At 51.9% G+C, this 20,851-nt stretch overlaps 1 protein-coding gene across 8 annotated transcripts in view; it reads left to right on the forward strand.

The window, feature by feature from the left end:
- The first annotated feature begins 915 nt into the window (after positions 1–915).
- The window catches only part of PAX3 (paired box 3), a 78,041-nt gene continuing 58,105 nt past the window's right edge, over positions 916–20,851 (forward strand). For 2 of the 8 annotated variants that reach the window (XM_067002363.1, XM_067002367.1), the window contains exons 1-4: positions 916–1,189; positions 1,729–1,964; positions 3,206–3,335; positions 3,684–3,818. In XM_067002363.1, coding sequence (XP_066858464.1) covers positions 1,105–1,189; positions 1,729–1,964; positions 3,206–3,335; positions 3,684–3,818 — 586 coding nt within the window. In that variant the 5' untranslated portion in view covers positions 916–1,104. Of the gene's footprint in view, positions 1,190–1,728; positions 1,965–3,205; positions 3,336–3,683; positions 3,819–4,284; positions 5,322–15,014; positions 15,037–15,642; positions 15,749–20,851 lie in introns of those variants that run through there. The other 6 variants (XM_067002369.1, XM_067002364.1, XM_067002365.1 and 3 more) reach the window with 6 other exon arrangements.

The raw sequence follows: 20,851 nt of genomic DNA on the forward strand, positions 1-20,851 counted from the left end.
AATAGACTATTGCAAATAAAGAGCGCTGTGGAAAGCCGGGCTGGCACTTCAGAGTGTAAAGGAGGCGAGTTTGCTGGCACTTACCAAGTTATAAATAAAAGGCCGCGCACAATAGTACCTTCTTTAAGGACAGACAGTCTTTACAACACTCCTGGCGTCATATCCTGCTGTGGTCACTTCAGCTCCGAGGCAGACTTTACCTCTTTTATTTTTCCAGCAGTTTAGTTTGAATACTACAATAAATTCCTGGGAACAAACGCTCGTTAGTAAGGCTGTACCGCACAGCGCCCGCAGCCCCCCGCACACGCCGGTACCGCACACACCCGCGGCCCCGGGCCGCTCCTGCCGGCGGCGTTTGGCAGCGCCGAGCCCCGACGGCGGCTCCCGCTGTGGGCCCGGTGGCACCGCTCGGTCCCGGGAGGCTTCTTGGGCACGGCGAGGGGCTGCGGGGCGAAACGAATAAACAGGAGGGAGGGAGAAGGGGGGGTGCTGGGGGACAGCGGGGCCTTGCGCCCCCCGCCCGGAGCCCAGCGGGCCCCTGGGCTGCCGTCGGGGCACGGAGCGGCTCCGCGGTGCTGGCTAACGGGAGCCCAGCGCGGGGCCGAGCCGGGCCGTGCCGTGCCACCCCGAGCCGAGCCGTGCCGTGCCCCGTGCCGTGCCGCGGCGAGCTGCAGCGGGCCGCAGGGAGCCGTGCCGTGCCGTGCCGAGCCGTGCCGAGCCGAGCCGTGCGTGCGGGTCACGCTGCCGGCGATGCGGGAGAGTCCCCGGCCGTCGCCCAATCAGCTGGGGCGGCGCGGCCGGGCCGGGCGGAGGCGGCCAATCGCGGCGGTGCCGCCGCGGAGCCGCGCCGGGGCCGGAGCCGATAAATGCTCCCGGCCCCGCTCCGCCGCTCCCCGCCGCACCGGGCACGGCGACGCCGCCCCCGCCCGGCCCCCGGCCCCCGCAGCCCTCCCGGTGCGGGGCAGTGCCCGAGGGGCAGCGGGGAGCTGCCCCCTCCCCGCCCCCCGGCGGCAGCGCCCACCCCCTGCCGGCGGGGACCCCCCGACAGCGCGGCTCTCCCCCGGCCCGGCCGCCCGCTGGATATAACCCCGGCCGCCCGCCGCGATGACGACTCTGGCCGGAGCCGTCCCCAGGATGATGCGGCCCGGGGCCGGGCAGAACTACCCCCGCAGCGGCTTCCCGCTGGAAGGTAAGGCCCGGCACCGGCACCGGCACCGCGACGGGACGGGGGCCGCCCCGACGGCCGGCGGCGGGGGGGAGCCGGGGAGGGGAACGGGGGTGGGGGGGTCCCGGAGCCCCGCCGCCCTTGCGGGAAGCGGCGATCGGGGGAGAGGGAGCGGGGGGAAAAGTTAGAGAACGAAAATCGGCTGGCGGAGCCCAAAGGGGCTCCGGCACTGCAGCGGTGCGCGCCCCGTCCTGCGGCCGGCGGCCCCCGGCCCTGCTCGGCGGGGTCCCCGCAGCTTTTGGGTGCCCCCCCCCGGGGGCTGGTGACCCTCCCGGCGGGCCGGAGCACGGCCTGCGGGCGGCACCGGGGCTCAGGTGGAGCCTCCCGGCCCGGCCCTGCCCGCGGGCGGCTCGGCGGGGCTCCGGGCGCGCTGCGGGGCGGCTCGGCGGGGGGGGGCGGCGAGTTGCCTTCCAGAAAGCGACGGCAAAAAGAGAGCCAGCGGGATCCGAAGGAGACGTTAACGCCGTTTCCCCCCCCCTGCCTCCCCTCCCCTCCTTTTCTAGTCTCTACTCCTCTAGGCCAGGGCAGAGTCAATCAGCTCGGAGGAGTGTTTATCAATGGCAGGCCTTTACCCAACCATATCCGACACAAGATAGTGGAGATGGCCCACCATGGCATAAGGCCCTGTGTCATCTCTCGCCAGCTGCGAGTGTCCCACGGCTGCGTCTCCAAAATTCTCTGCAGGTACCAGGAGACGGGCTCCATCCGGCCGGGGGCCATCGGCGGCAGCAAGCCCAAGGTGAGCCCCTCCGGAGCCGGGCAAAACCTGGGCACGTCCCGGCTCGGCCCCGCTGCCCCCTGGCACGGCCCGACCGGGACGGGGCCGAGCCGGGATGCGCCGGGAGCGGGGCCGGGGGGAGCGGGGTGCGCCCGGCCCTGCCTGTTGCTGCGTCCCGGCCTTTACGGGAATTGTCGCTGGGCTTTGGCCGCTGTTTTATTTAAGAAAATGCTTTAAAATATTTATATTTAAAAAAAAAGGAAAATATTTTTATTAAAAAAAAAAAGGAAACGAAGCGAGGGCGAAGGGGGGCGTTTAGCGAGTGCTGCGCTCGCCCTGGAGCCGCGCGGCGGCCGGGGAGCCTCGGGGGGCCGCCGGGGCTCGGCGGGGTCGGGCACCGCTCGGGTCAGTGCGAACCGCAGCAGTGCCCTGTCTGTCTGTCTGTCTGTCCGTCTGCGGCGCCTTCTCCTGCCCCCTTTATTTTTCTGTTTGCTCCGAAGCCGCGTGTATTTATAGCGACACGGCTGAAAGTTCGCGCTCACGGTAGCACAGAGAAACAGGGAAACTTGTCTCAGGGTTTGCCTCTTCCCTCGTTTTGTCTTTTCGTTTCCTCCAAAACAAAGCTTTCTTTTTTCTTTTTTCTTTTTTTCTTTTTTTTTTCCTTTTTTTTTTTTTTGTTGTTGTTGAAAGTTGCCTCGTAGATCTTTTTCCCTTTGTTGCTTCCAAAGTAGCAAACCCTGAACTTTCTGTTCTGGTGTTCAATCGGCGGCGATTTTTTCCAAGCGCGTTATCCGGACGAGAGGCTGTTCCCAGCCGGGACTTCTTGGGTTCGTTTGAGCTCGGCTTCATTTTAAAAATCCCGAGGCTATCGGAGAAAGCTCTCCGTGTCGGTCCCGGTGCCGAGACCTCTATATTTATTTATTTATTGTGCGACTTTTTCTCCGCTGCTGCCCGCTCGGCTCCCCCGGATGGGTCCGGGCGAGGAGCCCGTGCAGCGCGGCCGCCTCCCCCGCCGCCCTCCGCCGCGTCTCACCCCGCGGGCCCGGCCCCGGCGGCTTTCGGGGCGAGTTTTGGTTCCCGGGGGGCTGCCCTAAATGGGCCCGCTGTTATCCGTAATGCCCTCCCCCCCCCTTTTTCCAGCCGCCCGCCCCACAAGCGGGGCGCGCTCGGGGCCGTGCCCGGTAAAGGGAGCGGGACCCTCGGGGGTCCCCCGCCGCCCCCGGCCGCACAAACCCTGCCTGCTTGCCTTGTCTTTACTGAAGCAGGTGACGACGCCGGACGTGGAGAAGAAAATCGAGGAATACAAGCGGGAAAACGCCGGCATGTTCAGCTGGGAGATCCGAGACAAGCTGCTGAAGGACGGCGTGTGCGACCGCAACACGGTGCCCTCGGGTACGGGCAGCCCCGGGGCGGTGCGGGGAGGGCGGCCCGGCGGCGGGGGGACCCCGGGACCGGCGGGGGGGGGTTAATTAAAAAAGCGACCGGGGCCCCCTGTATGCTCCCCCCGGGCTGGGGCCGGCTGGGGGCTCGCCGAACCGGGGCTGGGAGGAGGGAGCCGGGTGGCGGTGGGGTTTTTCGGTCGCCCGCGCCCGGGGCACAAACCCACTCGTGGGGGCGGCCCGGCAGCGGTGCCCGGTGGGAAGGGCCGCGGGAGGGCAGCGGGCGGCCCCCCGGCAGCAGCGGGGCTCGGCTCCTCGGGGCTGGGGGCGGCCCGGTGCCAGCTCTCCGCTCCCCCCGAAGTGAGCTCCATCAGCCGCATCCTGCGGAGCAAGTTTGGGAAAGGCGAGGAGGAGGAGGCCGAGCTGGAGAGGAAGGAGGCGGAGGAAGGCGACAAGAAGGCGAAGCACAGCATCGACGGCATCCTCAGCGAGAGAGGTACGCCCGGGGGACGTGCGGGGCGAGGAGCGGGTCCCGACGGGGCACCCGAGCCGTGCCGAGCCGGCCCCAGCAGCCGGTGGGGGCGCAGCCCCCGAAGGGGCCGGCGGCAGCGGGGGGGGGGGGCTGGAGCCGGCCCGGCGGGGGGCGGCGGGGGTCGCGCTGCCAGCCCCAGCCCAGCGCCAGGCTGCAGCTGCTCGGGGTCTGCAGCCGCGGGCAGGGCCGGGAGCCTCGCCCCCCGTCCCTGCTCCGCCGGGAAGGCAGCGGACGGCTCGGGGAGGGGGCGGGGGGGGACCCGGGGGCGGGCGGGGGGCTGCCCGCGGCGGCGGTGCCCACCCCGGCGGAGCGCAGCGCTGCGGCCGGGCCGGGCGGCGGGGCTGGGGCTGCCCGGCGCAGGCACAGGCGCTGGAGAAGGCGAGACAAAAGTAGCAAATGAGCTGGTCAAACATTTGTACAACTTTTCCAGCTTTTACAAAGAAGGCCTTCTATACACAATCTACACTTGGAGATGAACTTGGAAAACAAAGAGGGGGGAGTCCATTGAAACTCACACTTTGGCTTTGCGCAGACAAAGCTTCAGCTAGCAGCAGCTTGATGTGAACAAAAGAAGGCAACCTTTTTATAATTCAAGGAGAAAAGAAGAGAAAACAGCCCCACAAAAGGCCGAGAAAAGACATTATGGGCTTGCAATGAGGGATGAATTATTCAATGAGCCCCTAATAGCTGATGCTCCACGCAGTTTTATGGACTCTCCACCGTGGAAAAAATAGCTGGTTTTACCTACAAAATGTTTGTAGCGTTTTTAGACATCTGGACATGCTGAGCGCCACTCGAGAGGACAACTGAAACCCTTTCTTTAAAAGAAGGGTGTCCCCTTGTAGCGTAGGAACGGACCTGAAAGCGTTTCCCAAACTTACTTTTCGAGGCAGTTGTTGAAGCTCTCGGGGAAACTCCGTCTTCTGTGTCTGTGGGTGTGTGTAACGCACACAAGATGCTGATGGAGGCACAGATTTTAAGGCCAGGAGGCACAGTTTGTCCGCCCCTGTACAGCGTGTCACAGTTTCCCCCAGTACCTCCTGCAATGGAGAATTGTTCCGAGGGATGTGCACCAAGGGAAAACGGGCTGAACGCGGTGCCCTCAGCTGTTAAATAACTATCTGTGCTGCCTTCCTGAATTTCTCTGCAGAGATTAAAACCAGAAGGTAGGGAACCTTGATAACATCCCAGCTTTATGGAGCAGAGTAATTAAGAGAGACAGCAAGAGAAAAAATATTATCAATATTACCCACCCCTCTACTTCAGAAAAATCTTCACAGTATCTGACTCTGCTCTGTAAGGCAGGGATCCTGACCTCCCATCAGCTGGTTTTGGGAGCACGGGCGCTGCCTTGCAGCGTTTCCCCAGTGCAGCCCGTGCCGAGGCTGCCCTCAGCCCTCCATGTACCTCTCCTTTACCTTCTGCTGCCATAATGAGCGTCCTATTTTGCTTCTTTTGCATTCAGTCAGCGGCCAAATTCCCCCGGAGTAGATGGGCTAGCACAGCCCTGTCCCACATCTGCTTATACAGGTTTTTGTTGGGTGAAGGGGGCCAGGCAGTTCTGTGCAAACAGCGGCTTCAAATCCAGTCTGCTCCCTAAGTTTTGGGGAGGGTTCGGCGATGGGAGGGAGGGTCTGCTGACACCTACCTGGGTGCCAGCCTGTTCCTTAAGCTTGTTACTGGGGTGGCTGGGGTGCTGCAGTGAGAGAGCTGCTGCAGGATGGATTTGTGACCGTACGCATGCTGTACGTATAGCGTGGTGCTATAGGGACACCATGCCGGAGAGCTCATTGCAAGACAAAAAACATAAAATGAGTCCACCTCTCTGGCTGTATCTGGCCAAAAAAACCCCAAAAGTTCTGCTTCAATTCCTGTCACCAGCGGAGGAGCTAGGATTTCAGTCTTGTCTATAAAAATCCTCAGGTTGTTTCTGCCATTTGCACAGGCAGCCCGACCCTCTTACTGAAATATCTGGCAGTGCTGCTGGGGATGTGGGTGCCGCAGGATCGTGGCTGCCTGCGTGCAGGGCCTGGAGCAACAGCAGGCGGCCGAGAGGCGGGCTGGCACCCCTGGGTCCCTGGTCACTTCTGAAGCGCGCGGTACAACCCCTGCAGGGTAGCTCAGTGCTGAGCGCTCTCGGCAGGAGCACTGCACCCGTCCGAGCGAGAAAAGCGTGGTGTTTTGGAGTGCCTGAGCCTTTTCTGTAGCTGTGGTGGCAGGGCTGGAGGGCCCTGATCACTGGAGGGAAGGGGACAGGGGGCACGGAGCTGGGAATCACCACCAGCCATGGCCGTGGTGCCGCGGGGTGGCTGGAGGTGGCTGGAGTCCCCTGCTCGCGGCACGTGGGCGAGGTGGGGAGAGCCGGGGCTGTCTGGGCCGGAGGGAGGGACGGAGGGATGGTGGGGCTGCGACTGTAACCGTGCGGGAGCTGGGGAGCTCCTGCAGCAGGGCGGGATCAGGGAGAAGAGAAATATGAGATATATATTTTTTAAATGTGCAACAGAAAAGGTACATCATGTGGCTTGGGCTTTCTCCCTCTGATCTTCACAGATGTGAGCGTAGGTAAACTTCCATCTGCCCTGCTGTATTTCTGTTTCAGCCCCTATTTACACGCACTTCAACTTTTTGTTCTCACACGCCTTTGCAGATGTTGCACTGCTGCGTTTCTGCATTTCTGCCCGTGTCGTCCTCTCCCCTGGTTTTGGGTGTATGTTTAAAGCCAAACCTGGCTGTCATAACGTGTATCGGTGAGATTATCACCCTACAACAACAGCACATCTGCATTTCTGCGTGCCCGATACATTTTTCTTAACGGCTTAAGCCGTGAATAAAGAACACAAAAGAGAAACCCCCGTGCCTTCCCTGGGCACATCAGGGTGTATTTTTAGAGGCGAGGGAGCTGCCCGTACCTCCAGCTGCCGCTCTGGTCGGTGCCCATCCACGGGATCGCTGTCGTGTTCTGGCACAATCCGGCGGCCTCCAGCGCTGGCAGGACGGGGCCGGGAGCTGCTCGCGGGCCGCTGCGAGCGGGCGGCGCTGGATGGGACCGGGCTGGCGCTGGGGTCCCCCGGCCTCAAAGGGGGCCTCTGTTCCCGGCCCGGCGGAATTGGCCTCCGGGCCCTGTCCTGGCTGATCCTCCCCCAGTCATGTGCGCCCGTCCAGAAAGGGCCCTACTCATCCCCAGCCTCTACCCTGGGCTGCACTGAGAGCAATTCAGGCTACAGCCGACTAAATTGCCTCCTTTATTTCCTTCTGACTTTCATCTCGGACCAAACCCTTCCCCCCTCGCCCTCCTCTTCCTCTTTTCTCTCTCTTTTTTTTTTTTTTTTCTGTGTGCCCGAGGCTCACATTAATACAATTTCGGCACCACCCCTATGTCTGTGCGTGTATGCCCGGAGCTCGGAGGCGGGGGGGGGAAGAGAAGGACCTCAGCACAAAAGCCCCGCTCAGCAGCTCCAAAGTTCAAGCTGCCGCTGCCTCTCTAGCAGAGCGATGCTTTTCCTGTTTGCGAGTTTTGGGAAACATTTTTGCTTTGTACTGTAATGGAATTAGAGGACAGATGCTGGCTGTAAATGGGGCACGCGACTACCAGCCCCTAGCTTAAATATTTAGATGCAATGTTACAATTACTGACTTGATGCGCGGGCTTTGAAGTGGTGGCACATGGTCTGGAGGGTAGGGGCGGCTAGCTGGGCCTGCAGATGTTTTGTTTAGGTTTGGTCAGTACCATGCAGCTGGTTATTTTTAGGTTGCTAAACTAATAAAGGCAGCTTGTGAAGGGAAGGGATTGCCATGCAGGCATCAGATATCGGTTCGAACCATCCCGCTCCCTGCTGTATGGCAAAGCGTGGGGCAGGGTGGATGCTGCCTGGCGTTTTGGTTGTGATTTTGATGCTGGGCTCGTTGTGGTGTTGCTCCAGTGTCCCCTCCCAGGTAACAGGGTGTCCTCGCTGTGTCAAATACCAGTGGGTTTTAGGTCTGAGGAGCACCACGTGTTCCCCCCGCTACATCTCCTGGTGAACGGTCACCTCTGGGATGACGTGGGGACGGCGACTGCAGGCAGGCACCTTCCTGAGCCTGGCATTCCATGTTTTATGTTAAATATTTGGTCACCAGCAGGTCAAAGAAACCTGCTCGTCCGATTTGAGCAGAATTCTGCCTCTCGGGGTCTCAGAGCTGGTGGGGAAATAGTGCTTGATTAAGAAAAGCTCCCCAGTGACTCCAGGATTTGGCTTGAGGCAGGTAGTGTGAACTGGGCTGTCTGTCTGCCTTTTCCCTCTTCTCCCCTCGCGTCCCAGTAGCAGGACACGGGTGGAAAAGCCAGGTGCTGCACAAAGTAAATCACCACAGGGCTCGTCACTGGACTGTGGCTCTGGGTTTGCTGCTCCTGCCTGGCCAGGGGCTCTGGTGCTTAGGACCAGGCTGCTACCAGCGGGGAGAGCAGGGGCTGCGGGAAGGTGCAGGTTCCCCGCATCCCGCAGCAGCCCCTCCTGACATCCTGATTTCTCTGCTGGTTTTGCACGGTTTGCCATATCAGGAGCACTTTCCTTAGCTGTTCAAGCAGTACCACCGGGGACATCCTGTCCCTTTTTTCTAAATTCTTGTGCCCAGAACAAAGAAAAAATTTTATTTTAGCAAATATCAGGATTGTTTCACACACATTGGTTGGAATTTGTACCCAAGTTTGCATCTGATTGGTTTGTTCTGAAAATCTGAACTGATAATTGACTAAACCTAGACAGTGTCATTCTGAAAAGACTGGGGCAGGAAACTAATGGACTTGCTCCCAAACCATGATTTGTATCCTTGGCTTTCTGGATTCTGCTGCGATTGCCAAATCCTTGACAGCAGTAGGAATTTAGCATGGTAAAGCTCAGGCTTGTCTTGAAAGCAGATTTCTAATGTGCTGAGCAACTGCAGCTCCTGGGGAAGTGCTCAGGATTGGGATGTGAGTTGGGTTTACAGGCTTGCAGATCAGACCCCTGTATATATATATTTATATATAAGTGCCTATCACCGTACTGATAAATGCTCTTTGGAACCACTCTGATGGCAGGGGTAAGAACAGGAGGTGGCCCCAGCATTTCTGTTTCCAACCAACTTTAAAAAAAAAAAGTTGGTTGGAAAGCATCAGATGCGAGGGACGGCGAGGAGTGCCATTCAAAGGGCCCATTCATGTGTGTAAAGCCGCTCACGTGGCTGGGGCAGGCAGGAACGGGGCCTAAATTCGTCCTCTTCTGTTACGAGAAACTGCTGGCTGACTGCGAGCGCGGCTGCAATCCCAACTGAAACTGGCAAAACTCTCATCGAACTGAGGATTTCTGTAGCCGTGTTTGCACAAAGGTAGCGATGGTATCAGCAGGCAGCCAGACAGCGATTTTAATTAGATAAAAAATTAATTAGAAATTAACGCTGAAAGTAAAAGTTGATGCTGATGAAATCCCCAGAAGAGATTATTTTTGGGGTCCAATTTCAACTGGTAATTTTCTGTTGTATCTGTCCAAGACGCCTCTTTTATCTAACATTTACTCGGGAAAGGTTTAGTTTTGTATTGGGTTTACTTATTGATAAGGGCTGGAACGGGGTTTAGATGAGGGGAGCCAATAAAGTTGATAGTGATGAATTATCACGAGTCCCCAGGGCTGTGTAATAAAACGGCATTGGGAAATGAAGCAGAACTACAAAGTGCTCTCTGGTTAATTTAAGAAGAAATTGAGTGAAACGCAAAGCAATAAATCAGAGCAACCCAGTCAATGCGGATTTCTCCATGTAAATGTCACTTCAGATCCCATGTAACAAACGTGGCTACAGAGAGAACAAAATATGTAAATAAAAATGCAGGATACTTCCAAGTGTTCCCCAAATGCTGAGCTTTCTGGCTAATAAAAATGATGTACAGTAACATAACTCACCACAAGACCTCGCTCAGCGTAGCGCGAGCGCGTCGTTTTACTTTACTTGCCCTGGAGTACTCCTGCCCCATGCTGTTAAACTAATTCACTTTAAATCACTCTCCCTAGAAAAAAAAAAAAGTGAAACGTAATGAAATTAAAACTCACTGTGGGCACATTAGAGTTAGTGTGTCACGCGCTGAGATTACTTGGTTAGTGGAGTTTGATGTGATTGTCGACAGGTCATTTATTCATCCCGGTAAATAAAGATTCAAGAGCGATTAAGGATGTGCATATATAACTAGCAGGACAGTAAAAGGCAATTAAGCAGTCAGTTTAATGTCTTATCTTGCTGGTTGCCCTACAGTTGTTTTACAACTAGGAATTAAAATTTGAAAAGGAAGTTTTCAGTGGCCCTGGCCAAATATTGATTAAGTAGTTGTTTGCTGATGCCATTGTTGCAGATAAAAAGGCCAGTAGTCCTGCCCCGTGTTGTTCATCTTCCATTGTAACTGATTCTTAACCTCAGAGATCAAAGGAGGATCATTTCAGTTTATCTGTCCTGGAAAATCCTTCTTTGCTCCTAAAACCGTATGGATTAATGGCCAAATTGTCTTTAATGAGATGTGAAATTTGAGTGGAATCCTTATTTTGCCTGGGCTGTTGCCTGTATGCACTGTACACTCCTGCAGTTTTGTGGAGGGTTTTTGTTTGGCATTATTGGGTTTGCAGTTGTGTGAATCATGGGTTTTAGTACAAAGTGCGCTGAAATTTTACTAAAACAATGGGAGAAAAATTGTGTATTTCACGGAATTTTAATGAAACTGATTTAGTTGCATGTATTTTTTTTTGATGGGTGTAGTATACAAAAAGTTTCTTTTTCTACACCAAATCAGAAAGATAAATGGTCCGGGGCTGCCACTGAAAGAAAGGGAGCTGGAGAAGCCTGTCAGTTCTCAAGGCTGGGCTCTCCGTGCAGGGGGCATGCAAACAAGCTGGCAGTATTTCTTTGTGCATTTTCCTCAGTTTTGATTTTACAGTCCCCACTCGCATCAGGCAGGATAGTTGTGCTGTCCCTCCTCACAAAAAGGGGGGAAAGTCGGATCGGCCAGGCAGTTGCTGACAGGCAACAAGAGTGCTCGAGAATAATCGCTTCCTTATTGCCGTACGGAGAGCTCTGCTTACTTCAGAGATAGAAAACTCTGTTCAACCACATCCTCAGCACAAGAGGCTGCGCAGCGTCGATGTGTTATGTTGGCTTGTAATTATGCTGTGGAATTCCAGCAGGGCTGGAGGTCTGCGAGCATCAGATCCAGGTCCCGCTGCTTCCACGCGCACCTCTGAACAGAGACGTTCAGCTTCACCAGCAGTCGTAAGAAGCCAGGTAAAGCTGGAGAGCCTCTCCTGGTGTTGCATTTGTTTTATGTGGATGAGCCTCAGATGCTGTAGTGAAAGCAGCAGAGTAAAAAGCTGAAAAGGATTTTTTTTATTTTTTTAAATCATCAGTTTCTCATTCCCTTTCTTAAATACGCTTTGTTTTTTGTTTTGTCTGAATAAAATACTAGCGCATACTTCGCAAGTGCCCAGCTACTTTAGAAGACATCTTGCCCTATAATAAGTTAAAATTCTTTGAAACCAGGTTAGGCACAAATTTCCTTGAAGTGCACGGACTCAACTTGTTCATCGCAGCGGAGAGCTGCAGTGAGGACAGTGATGTGTGTTCCACCTCTTGATATTTTGTTTTTATGGGCGTCTGCCTGGATGTAACCTTTCTGCCAAACATGTCCCAAGTTTCTGTCACGCACAAGGCCTTATATGGACCTGTCTTAAGGATTTTTGTCTTTACGGCATGCCTTGTGTTGAACGCCTGATCCCAAAATGGCTACGTAGTAATTTCTTTATCAGATGTAATGTCACATAGATCACTGTGGTTTGAGTTGTATGAGGGACGAACTGTCTGCAGCTGGCATTTCTGCAAGCAGTCAGCGTGTTCAGCCCCCATCAAACCTTATCCACCTGGTTTAAATGAGCAGGACTGTTCATGCCAATACAATCAGGATCTGCTCCATACACTGCCCCAGAAAAGCAATAACCTTGACGGTCTCCTGGCCGAATTACTCTGCTCTTCCGACGTGTAATCCATAGAGCTCCGTGGGGCAGTAGCACCAGCATGCTCAGTGTAACTGGCCTGGATTACAGCCCCTCTGCATTGCTCCATTTTTTAGCGAGGTGCACACGGCCATGGGCAGGTTTTGCAGGAGGCAGGCAGCAGGGAGCGGTGCCGGAGCAAGTCCCGTTCCCTGAAGGAGCAATTCCTTTGTGTGTGGACCTGAGGGCTGTTGGTGTGGTCTGAAGTGCTGCAGGGCTGGAGCGCGAGCAGAGGGGCAGGGGGGACCCTGATGCTCACCCAGCCCCTCCGCTCAGGCTGAGCGGCGAGAGGGCCAGGTGGAAGTCAGGCTTCTCTGAGTCCTTGGGCAGCAAAATGCATTGGTTTTGGAAAAGAGAGGTTTGGGGAAAAAAAAGCAAACACACACAACAAATGGAGGTGGGGAGGGGGGAAGGGGGGGCACATGTTTAGCTAAAGGAATGGGAAAATAGAAAGTGAAGTGCAGAATTTGCCTATTTTCACAATGTAATCCTGTCAAGTGTCTGTTTTGCCAAAATCCCCCAAATTACAGGAATTCCGTTTATCAAAGGTGTAAATCATGACTAACTCCTCTGCAGCGGGTGGGCTGACGCTGGGGTGTGAGCGACACTGAAGGGGACCATGAGTATCCCCGGAGCAGCAGGCATCACTTCGGGTAACTACCGTCCTGCGGGTTCGCCTCGCACAAGTGAGTTAAACAGCTTCACCAAATCTGGAGCAGTTATTGACCAAGGACTATTTGCACAAGGAGCAGTGATGTTTTAAGTGAGTAGGCACCGAACCTTTTTGGTGCTCTGTTTTGGAGGGAGGGAGGTCTACAAATATTTCCATAACACGTGCGGCGCAGAGCAAGGCATGGCACGCCCCAGCCTCTCTTGGTGCTTATGGTGGCTATTACGCACATGGTATAGGGCTCAGCTGCGCTCTTTGCCAACAGCTGTGGGACAGGAAAGTAATAGCAGCAAGCAAGCGGTTAGGAATCGGTGCGATCTAGTTATCTATTAAAAAATCGAACAATAAATGTTGCAGTTGGGAAAAAGCCCCGTGGGTTCGTCCCCGGTGTAGCACAGCTGATTGGACCTGCTCCCTTTCAATTTGACGGGATCAGGCGAAAACGCTCAAATATTTGGCAAATATACGGAAAGCCACACAAAAGCCTGTTGCTTTAGCATCCACGGTTTGTTTTCTAACAAATTCGGAGCCGTCAGACCTGTGTGCTGGGTACTTCAGTGTTACCTTTTGAAAACCCCACAGAAGGATTGGCTTGTCCACCTCTCCTGCCCCGCAGTGGGACTGGCAGGAGGTGTGTGCTGTGTGTCTGTGGTGGGCAATCGCGGCCCTGCAGGTGCTCGGGATCATCACTTCCAGCAAAAGTTGCAAAATGGCCGCGTATAGCAGACATTTTGTTCATCTTATTTCCTTCTCAGTGTTTGTTAAAAAAGGGGTCTGTGAGCCAAATTGTACCATCATTTACATCTGAACAGCTCCCTGCTCTCAGCAGGGCCATGCTGGTTACTCAGGGTGGAAGATGGCCCTGATAGGAAGATCCCACTGCATTTCGGATTTGAGGGATCTCGCTCATTTGTCCGCCTTAGCAAGACGTTACAGCACTAAGTGTCTGTCTCAGCTGCTAAATAAGAGATGTGACATGGCTAGTAGGCGTAGTTAAAATACAGCATTACAAGTAGAGCAAATTAAAAAGAGCTGTTTTAGCGAACTGCACTTAAAAGTTTTCTAACACATGATTTAGCAAAAAACCAACCAAACAAAAAACCAACTGGGCCTGTGCTGGAGCAGCTCTGTAAGCAATCTGCTCCATCAGCGCCGGCAGGATGGCAGGGAGAGCGCGCCTTGCTTGGCTTGATTTCTGGCTCCTCACTGGCTGAAGGCTATCGCAAGGGGAGGCACTCTCTTTCTTCCTAAACTGCATTCCTCCCCTCAACCTTTGATCCTAATCAACGCAGCAAATGAGATTTTGGGAAAGGAATCAGGAGCTCCGATTTGAATGGCTGTCAAACCCAAAGCTATGACAGGCACAAAGAGGATTTTTCTCCCAACTCTTAGAAGTCCCTTGGCCAAGGGAGGACTTAAAACAAGCCGGGACTCAAAGTTGCCGTACTTCTCCTGTGCTGGCAGTGCTAAAGATGCAGCGATGATTGACGGCATAAATATTTCTCTTAATCTGACATCAGGAACAGACTTGTCAGCTCTGGAAGAGTATATCAGAGGCAAAAAGATTCAGAGCACACATTGAACGAGTCCTGAATACACCTAGTATCTGAATCCAGATAATGCTAGTTAAACGTAAATTTAAAAATACCCTAGAAAAGATTTGTAAGGGGAAAAAAAAGAGATCCTCCAGGCGATCAGAGCATGGAGAAGGGGCTCACCTGTTCTCAGTAGCAGGTGTTAGCATGCAGAAAAATCACTACTGTAGGAACAGGCTATGTGGTGGGCACGGGGAGGGCACGACCAGGGATGGTGGCTCTCCTTTGGGTGCCCTTGGCTTTCCCTCCGCGCTGCTCCTCCAGGTTCAGCCACAGGGGGGTCGAGGAGCGGTGTGCCCTTGGAGCCCCTTGGGTGCGTTCTGCAGAGCTGGGACCTTTGGTTACAGGACCCATTGTGCTTCCCTGACTGCCTTCAGCTTTAACGCGTGAGAGGTGAGCTAGGGATGGCTCAGGGCTGGCCGTGCTACCCTCACGTCCCGGACTGCCAGCCCAAGCTGCTCCTTGCTCTGCCTCCTCTGCCCTTTTCTGGGATGCTTATAAGTGATGCTCATTTTTTTAACGCAAAGTTTGAAGCTTCCACAGGACTGCTGTGTTCTCTAGATGGAGGCATTGTGGTCACAGTTGTGCTTTGAAGGTGGTATTTGCGCTTGGGGACATTCAGCTCTTTGAGTGGCTGCCTTAGGTCCCAGTATGCCTGGCTAAACGGCTCCCCCACTTGCACAGCTGGTGCTAGTTTGCTGCTGAAGTTCCCACAGCTGTGGGAAAGGGGCTGCCAAAGGCATCTTTCCATAGGCTTCAACAGTCTTTTGACTGGGCTGTGGTGAGTGTGGTTCTTCGTCTTTGGGGTGGGACAAGGGAGCTTTTTTATACCCTTCTTGAGTAGGAAAGAGTGATCTTGGTGACTAATGTGTTTATAAGTAAGCGATACCCCTAAATACAAACAAACAAGAAAAAAGCGGTCACAGAATAATTAGTGCTAGAAGGGTTGGGTTTGGTTTGGATGAGAACTGGTTTGAGTTGGTACAATCTGCTCTGCCTTCCTGAGAGCCGTGCCCTGCATTGCCTGTGCCTGCAGCCGGCCGGGATGGGGCCGTGCCCCCGCCCTGGTTTCTGGCCTCCGCCTGGCCATGGCCCCGGAGCAGGAAGAGGCGGCTGCCTTCTGCTTTCTGTGCTCTTTTCTTTCTTTTTTTTCTCCTATTGCTGTGCGTCCTGGCAGCCTGTGCAGTGGAGATGGGGCTGGCGTGTAGGATATCTGCTTGTGTCAGCTGCTCCATTTCAGGTGCACCTTACCTCTGTGTGTATTCCTTACTCTGAAACGGGAACAATGGTGTTTTTTGCACTGAACGGTATTTCCAAATGTCTGGGATGCAGAAATCAAAAATGTTGTATAGCACCGGCTGCCATAGCTCATCTGTCGAAACTGCATGCCCAGACGAAATGATGTTTTAAAACAAATGTATTGTGGCTAGAAAGAATTGTAACCTGTCCTGGGGAGCTGCAGGCTGGGGGTGGCAGGGCTAGGGGACGTTGGGCGGCCCGCAGAAGGAGCAGTGAGCACCCGCAGCCCATGCTGTGGGGCACCCAGTAACAGGACAGAGCCATGCCACAGCCCCTGGGTCACAGCAGCAGGTGAGTGCATGTTAACGAGATGGACTGAGACTCAGCTCCTAATTTGTAGTGTTTTTATCACTATTATTTACAGCAAAAGCAGGTCCGTAAGTGATACGGTCTGGGGTTAAGTTAATGAATTCAGAGGTGCTGCCTCAGTCTGCCCTGAGCCACGCCGGGTTTACACGTACACCCATTGATGGTACGTACTTTTTGCTGGGCTGCATATGAATAGCCTGCAAATTTTTTAATGCGGTGTGGAAAATCTATTGAATATATATGCAAATAGCTTTTGGTCCGAGCAAATATTCAATGCTTTAAATTTATGTGGTTATGACTGGCACAGTAGTCTCGGGCTGTTTTCTTTGCTAGAACTGGGTGTTGCTATTGCAGTCGCTAGAAGCATAGAACTGCTAGATGGCTGCTTAAAACATTTTTTTCAGTGGATGTTTTACTAATGCCTTTTTTAAGATAGAAATATAAATTGTGCAGAAAAGGAGACAAAATCAAGAAAAGTATGTTTAAAACGTATATTGTTTGTAATTTATTGTTAATAGTTTAAAACTATAAGCTTTCAAAATCTTTCTGGAGAAGAAATACTTCTCAGTAGTGGCCTTTTGTGTTACACAAACTGGTTAAAGATGGACTGTTTTGGTTTGATTTTCATCTTTTTTTTTTTTTTAAATGAAATCTGTACTATTTTTTCTATTTCTTATAAAAATTCTTCCTGACAGAGAGCAATAGCCTAGTGACTAAGACAGGGAGCTAAGAGCCAAAAACTGAGGAGCTGGTTCCAGTTGATAAACTGGCTTGAACTTGTCAACAGGTCTTAAAAAAGAAAAGTTTTCAGATGTGCAATTGCAGTACAACTTTCACGCTAAGGCGAGACCTGCCTTTGGGAACTACTAATACAAAAACAGTTGTTATTAGTTTTTAGAGTTTCAAGCAAAGTGGCATTGTTGCAGTCATTTTTTTTTTTTTTAACAGTAAAGTTGTGGGGTTTGTTTCTAACACCAAAGAATTCTTCTATTTAATAGTGTCAAATGTGAGATTTCACATAAACATCCAAAGAGATTTTGAAGTCAATAGCAAGACTTGCATTGTCTTTAGGGTAAGATCCAAATTTAATTAAACTATTTGAGTTTTCTTTATTATTTTTTCCCCCTCTCCCTTCCTTGAGGGTGTGTGTGTTATTTTTTTGAGGAAACTGGGGAATTCTGGCATTCCTGGGCATGAGTGGGGAATACTGATTAGAGCCAGGCAGAGCAGGCAGGTGCTGAGCATGTTCCTCGCTTAACCCCCAGCCCTGACCCGGCGCGCAGACCCTGTGAGCAGCAGCGAGCTGCCAGATGCTGGAGATGTTTTCGGTGAGACTGATTGCTTGCCAGGTCTCGTCCAAAGCCAGCGAGCTCCTACAGTGGTTGTATTTCATGTTTAAAGCTGGGCTGGGTAAGTGACTGGAGACTATACTGGGGAAAAATGCAGTATTTCTGAGGATGGGAACTGGCTGTTCTGCTGCGAACTGCTGGGCGTCTGCGGTATCCGTTTGCAAAAAGTAGTACAAAAAGCTAACTAGCAGAGTAGATTGCCTGAGGGGGGAAAAGGCTGTCTATTTTTTAATGAACAAAAAGATTTTATGGTTTAGGAACAGTACAGCCTAAAGAGAGGTGTGTTTAAAAGTTAGACTCGCAAGCTTTTGTCTGGAGAATAATGCGCTTGGTGTAAAGAGCAGCACAATGGCAGTCTTTTCTTCCAGTTATGTATGGGTGAGCATCAGTCAGCCAAGGAAGAACTTCAAAGGCCAAAGGAAAAACTCTCTAGACTCTTTCTTTCCTGACAGGTTTTTCTTGAGGTAGGACGGGGAGAGCTGTTTATGCCAGGAGCCAGCTCTCCCTGCAGAGGAGGCAGTGGATCATGTGGGAACTGATGCGCCCAGGCTGTACTACCTCTGTCCCCAGCAGAGTCAATGCACCTTTTTGGAAGCTGCTACACTGTCCCATCTCAAGGCTTTCATTGCTTATTCATGAAGAGGCTCAGAAGTTCCACCTCTGCCTTGCTGGGAAGACGCAGGGCTGGGCGGGTGGGGAAGCCGTTCACTAGACCCGCTCCCGGGGTGGGTGATCTATATCTCCGCCTCCATAAAATGCTCGTTTCATACGCTGTAAAGTGCCTTTCAGCTGGGAGAACTGCCCCAATGTATTTTAATGTAATTAGTCTGAGAATATGGGTGCTGTACATTAAAATAGCCACTGAACTTCGTGGCTGCATGTTGCAAAACCTCAGGGTTTCTAGTGGGGTTGCTTGTGTGATGGGAAGAAGAAACTCTAAACTTAAACATCCAGAGAAAGGTCTTAACCGTGACCTTACGCCATCGTTTTGTTTGGAGAATTCTGAAGGGTTTTTTCACCTGATAATTTATTTCCATGATGTTAAGTGCAGCAGTCTAGGGTCACTTACCCAGGTTAAAAATAGGTCTTGGCAGCAATTTAGCATTACCTGCACGGCTGTGGTTTGGAGGCATGCAAAACAAATATACTGCCAGTTCAGCGGCGGTGCCTGGCACGTCCGTGTTTGTTGAAGGCATGGGCATAGAAGAGAAACCAGAGGATGCCTACCAGGAGGCAGATACTGTGATTTCCCAGGACTGAAGCAGAGGAACTGTCCCAGCAAGCACTTAACAGCCAGCTGGACACCACGGGCTGACTGCTGCTGGTGCATGGGAGCCTGCCCACCTTCTGGGGAGTGGGGAGGGACAGTCACCTTCTGGTGAAAAACGAAAAAAAAAGAAATATTGCAGCATCTTAGCTCTAATACTTGGTAAATACTGTCCAGCCCCTGAGTGTGGCATGTACCAGGATGGAGCTAGTCACTGAGCAAACCCACAGGGCGGGAGAGCCCCCGGCACCTTTCTCACGGAGCATGTAGTATTTTATTTTAGCATCAGAGGGGGCTGCGGTGTGCTGTCCTCATTAAGCATGTCTGCTAGCATGCATTGGTGTTTTGGTGGTGGTCTGTGTGCTTGCTCTGTGCTCCAGCCCTGACAGTCTTGCTGAGCCAGGTGCAGCCTCCCTCCCCTTCCACGGCAGTCCTCGTGCACTCAGCTCTGTGTTCAGCATGGGAGAGGAACCAGGAGTTATGAACGAGCTGGCAGTGCTGTATTTCACAAAAGTGTTTCGTATGAAGTTTGTGCTGATTGCTTCAAAAATGGAAAACAAAACTTCTAGATGATGTGGGAGATATCTTTTGCATGCTCTCACTTAGCTCAAGCCTGTCAAACATGCTTGGGCATCCTCGATATCACTCAGGATATTTGAAGGAAACTGGGTTTTGTCAGGTTTAGGTTGAAAGCGAGAGGTTTGCAGCTGCAGCGATGTTTGCTGTGTGTGTGCAATGTGCTTTTTGTGGACGGATTCTGTGGGCTGCTTTGAAGCTGTCAGTGGAAGGTAGCTGAGAAAAGCTGGCGTGTTGTTGATTTGCTTAAATTTGCTACTTTTCAATTAAAATTTTCAAGGAAAACCTCTAAGAGAAGATGGGTAATCACTGCATTGATGATTTTAGGTAAGTTCAGCTTCATTGCTGTGAGACTCTAAGTCAGTGAAGCAAACAAGGGTATTTGTATTCAGCAGGGAGCACAGAACAAAGGTAGATGCAGTTGTGGAAAATAACCATCTGAATGGATGTGATTTTGTAATAAATGTTAAAAGCATGGTACTATTCATTTTTTAATTTTTGTTGTATTGAAAGGATAATATAATGGCATCTAAATCTCTGAAAATCACGTCTGTGAATAATCAATTACAGTTAATTTTATCTTCCATTTTGGAAAAAGGGTGAAAGAATAAATAGGGATTAGAGCTAAAAAATGGGGCAGCAGGCTTGGATTTGGTACAGCATTGTCAGTGGGATTTTAGTTTTTCAGAAGTAAAGGAAAGAGGAGTATTTTGGATTCTGGTTCTGTTCTGGGCTGGCAGCCTTTGTATTGGGGATTGGGTGATAGTGGTTTTTATTTGTTGGGTTTTGCATCAGCTGTACAGAGCTTAGAACTGTAGACTTCAAAAATGTTCCATGTAAGTAGGACCCAAGTTATGTTTCCAGCTCTTGCTATTTGAATATAACATTTCTGAACACGATTAAGTCTCTATTATGTATGTATCCAAAGTACTTATTTTTATAAAATGGCCTTTGACATCCCTGGTAGGAAAATACTAATTGAATAGGATAAAAACACCCACATTTTTCTTCCGAATGTAAATCACTGGCAGCTTGCCAGAAATTGAGGTAGGGAAAAGTTCAGGACCAGGAGAGATTCTTACGCTGCTGCTGCTCATCAGATGCTCATCGCTCACGGAGTAGGTGCCACAAGCACCTGTGGGATACGCCTTTGCACCTGTCAAAATGGAATAAAAGCCTGAAAATGTCAGACAAGTTCCTGTTGTCCGAGTATCCAGGATTTTATCTGGCTCTGTTTTGATGTCACTGGGGAGAGAGCTGTGTGAGGAGCTCAGCAGCAGGTTCGGTACGCTTAGCTTCAGCCACTGCCATCTCCTTTTTCCTGTATGTTTCTGTACATCACTGATTTTGATTTTAATGAGAGAACTGCTTTTAATTTACTCTCATACATTCTGATAGGTTACAAAGAGGAAACCAGGATAATTTGAGATAGTGACTGAACCTAACTGATCTTGTGAAATAAGAAATAATGGACTGAGGCATTACACATATCTACTTCCACACAGATGTTCAGATTAACTGGCAGGAACAAATGCCATAATATGGAGTATGTTTTAAGACCAGATTCAGGTGTTAATGTTGCTGGCATCAAATCAGAGCTGTTCCTTTACTGAAACCCCTTGATTTCCAGCGGCGTAGCTGAGATCCCAGTCTGGCCACGCAGACAGTTCTGTCCAGCTGAATAACTGAGGGCTCTTTCCGGCTCTACTGCCAGGTACAGGAGTCTGTCTTAAGCTTTAGTTATTTTTTTCTGCATTTTTTCCCTCTGTGAATATTAGTTGATGTTTATAGAAGATCTTTAAAAATATATACATAATTCAATAGAATAAAGGTATGGAATTTAGAATACATGTGTTTCAGGCTAACTCTGAGAGATTTCTGGTCACTTTTAAT

The sequence above is a fragment of the Anser cygnoides genome, chromosome 9, assembly GCF_040182565.1.
Source record: "Anser cygnoides isolate HZ-2024a breed goose chromosome 9, Taihu_goose_T2T_genome, whole genome shotgun sequence".
In the NCBI taxonomy this organism is placed as follows: Eukaryota; Metazoa; Chordata; class Aves; order Anseriformes; family Anatidae; genus Anser; species Anser cygnoides.